Source organism: Alligator sinensis, unplaced genomic scaffold (assembly GCF_000455745.1).
Source record: "Alligator sinensis unplaced genomic scaffold, ASM45574v1 scaffold1302_1, whole genome shotgun sequence".
In the NCBI taxonomy this organism is placed as follows: Eukaryota; Metazoa; Chordata; order Crocodylia; family Alligatoridae; genus Alligator; species Alligator sinensis.
Genome location: NW_005842612.1, coordinates 373,860 through 376,357, shown reverse-complemented (window position 1 = coordinate 376,357; position 2,498 = coordinate 373,860). Strand labels below are relative to the sequence as shown.

The 2,498-nt window shown below is 67.1% G+C and overlaps 1 protein-coding gene across 1 annotated transcript in view; it reads right to left on the bottom strand.

Moving 5' to 3' along the window:
* Positions 1 to 2,498, bottom strand: part of LOC102372584 (glycogen phosphorylase, muscle associated) — a 20,532-nt gene that overhangs the window by 9,024 nt on the left and 9,010 nt on the right. The window contains 1 exon segment of the mRNA XM_025214931.1: positions 2,196 to 2,386. Coding sequence (XP_025070716.1) covers positions 2,196 to 2,386 — 191 coding nt within the window.

Sequence of the window (2,498 nt, the reverse complement as noted above, 5' to 3'; positions counted from 1 at the left end):
GGGGGGGGTTGCCGCCTGTGCCTGTCGGTCCTCCCGCCGGCCCCGCCCCCCTCCTCCCGGGTCTCCACCGTCCTGCCCTTCCCCTCGCCCTCTGCCAGCCAGCCGGCCCGTCGCCTTTGTCCATCCCTCCGCCCATGCCCTTCTCCCGCCATCCGCGCCCTCATCAGTCTAGTCACCTGGTTCCACCTGCCACCCCCCACCCCTCGTCCTGTCCCTTCTCTGCAGCCCACCTCCCTTCCTCCACCCATCCATCTCACCCTTCTGCCCCTACTCACCCCTCCCCTTCCCGCCCCTCTCTGCAGCCCCTGCCTCCTCTCTCCCGTCAGTCTAAGTGCCCGCCTCTCCGTGCAGCCTCCCACCTCTCGCTCTCAGAAGCCGGGGCCGAAGGGACCCAAGCAGAGCTCTCAGCAAGTCCGGGCCCGCCCGGGGCAGGAGAGTACTGGGCTCACGCGACCCCAGCTAGGGCATTCCCAAGCCTCCTCTTAGAGACAGACCCCCGAGGTAGGAGCCAGCACCACCATCGATCGGCCTGGTCACCCATCCTCCCTCTATCCACGCCCGGGCCCGTCCCACCTGGGCTCCCTCCGCCCCGGGAGGCCTGGGGCTGAAGCCCTGGCGCCCGGGTCCCTCCTGGCTCCCGGCCCCGCCTCCAGCCAGCGCCCAGGATCCGGCCCCCCTTGCCCTAGGCCTGGGTACCCGGAGCCCCGCCCCCTCATGAACCACCAACGATCTGCCCCGCCCCCCCGTCATGAAAAAGTAGGGTTGCTATTTCGAGCTTGTCCCCCCAAGAAGGGAGGGAGCACGGAGGCGGGCCTGGGCACCACCAGGCTATTTCTGACCCTCCACAGTTCCTCTGCACACAGGATGTGTGTGCAAGCAGCCTGCATGTGGGTGCACACCCATGCACGGGTGGGGCATGCACCTGTCTGCACACAAGGACATATAGCATATGTGCGTGCATGCTTGTGTGCAGGGGGAAACAGCATGCTCCCCACGTGCACACGTGTAAACAAGGCAGCAGCCAGGAGCACACCTGTGCCACCATTGGTCTCCAGTCCAAGGTACACCCATGCACAGGCCAGCGCCACTGAATCAGGCCACGGGGCACACAGGAGGGAACCAGGCCCAGGCTGCCACATGCCAGCTGGCTGCCGGTAACGAGGCAGCCTGAAGGTCGTGGCATTTCACGGCAGGCTGACGGACAGGCACAGGGGCCGGGCCCTGCCACCCAGCTTCTCCCCTTACTCGAGGCACAGCTGGCAGCCCGGGCACTCCAGCCCGCTCCTCCCAGCACTGCCTCCGCCGCCGGCAGGGCTGGAGGTTTCAGCGTGAATGCCTGGCTGCTGTTCCGCCGAGCTGGTCTGCCCCCGCCGGGACCAGTGAACAGGACTTTCCAGTGCCCCTGCTTTCACCCCTCTCGCTGGCACTGGAGAGATCCCAGGCACCCTCATCCAGACAAGGAGAGGGGCCAGGCTGCGGGCTGCCAGCCACCCCTTCCCGACAGGAAAGGAACCCAGACACTCAGGCTCCCAGTGCCCCCCCATGGCTGGAGGAAACACAGGCGCGCAGCCCCGTGCCAAGCAGTGCTGTGGGGAGGAGGGGCAGGCAGCAGCACCCAAGCCCCTGCTCCTAAGTGCTGATTAGGAGCCGGCCACCCCAGGCTCTGGGGCTCTGGTTTCAAAGGGCTCAGGGTGAGGCCGAAACCGGAGCTGCCAGGGTCAGGGCCCAGTGCCAGGGTCCGCCCCTCCCCACTAGGGCAACAAGACCACAATCGCACCCTACCTCCATGCCCTCCCGCCCCAGAGCAGCCAGGCCTGGGCTGCCGGGCCCCCAGGGAGGAGAAAGGTCGAAGGGCGCTAGCACTCAGCAGGTAAAGAAAGGGGTGTTTATTGGCAGCGCCTCCCCTTTAATGCAGTTTAATTCGTTACACCAAAAAAAAGCCATTAAGAAGGTGGGGGGGGGCAAGGACCCCACCGCACAGAACATCCAGATGTTGGGGACAGGGGTGGGGGCCGGTGCAGCCCACCAGGCTAGGCTCCTTCTGAGCCCCCTGCAAAACTGCTGGCTGGTGGTCCGTGCCAGCCCAGGGGCACCGCGGCTCCGGCCCCGAGCCCGGGGGAAGATGCTCGCGGAAGGGGTCAGAGGGTCACAATATGGAGCCGTGCCCCAGTCCTGGGGGCGCCGCCGCTTCTCACCGGGGCCTCGAGTCTTCGTCCGCTCCAGCCGCAGAGTGAAGAGGAGGAGGAGGAGAAGGTAGGAGCCGCGCCCCCAAGGGCATCCGCGGCCCCGCTCCGAATCTGGCTCCATAGGGTGAGATCGGCACGAGGTGCCCGGTGTGGGCACAGGTCAAAGGGCAGAGTCCCGGGCGTCCATGCGTCCGTCAGTTCTGTGGGGGGGGTGGCGGGGGCGCAGGGGGCATGCCAAAGGGCGGCAGGCCGGGCACCCCCATGCCCATCATCGTGACGAAGTTAGAAGGGTCCATGGGGGGCGGAGGCGGG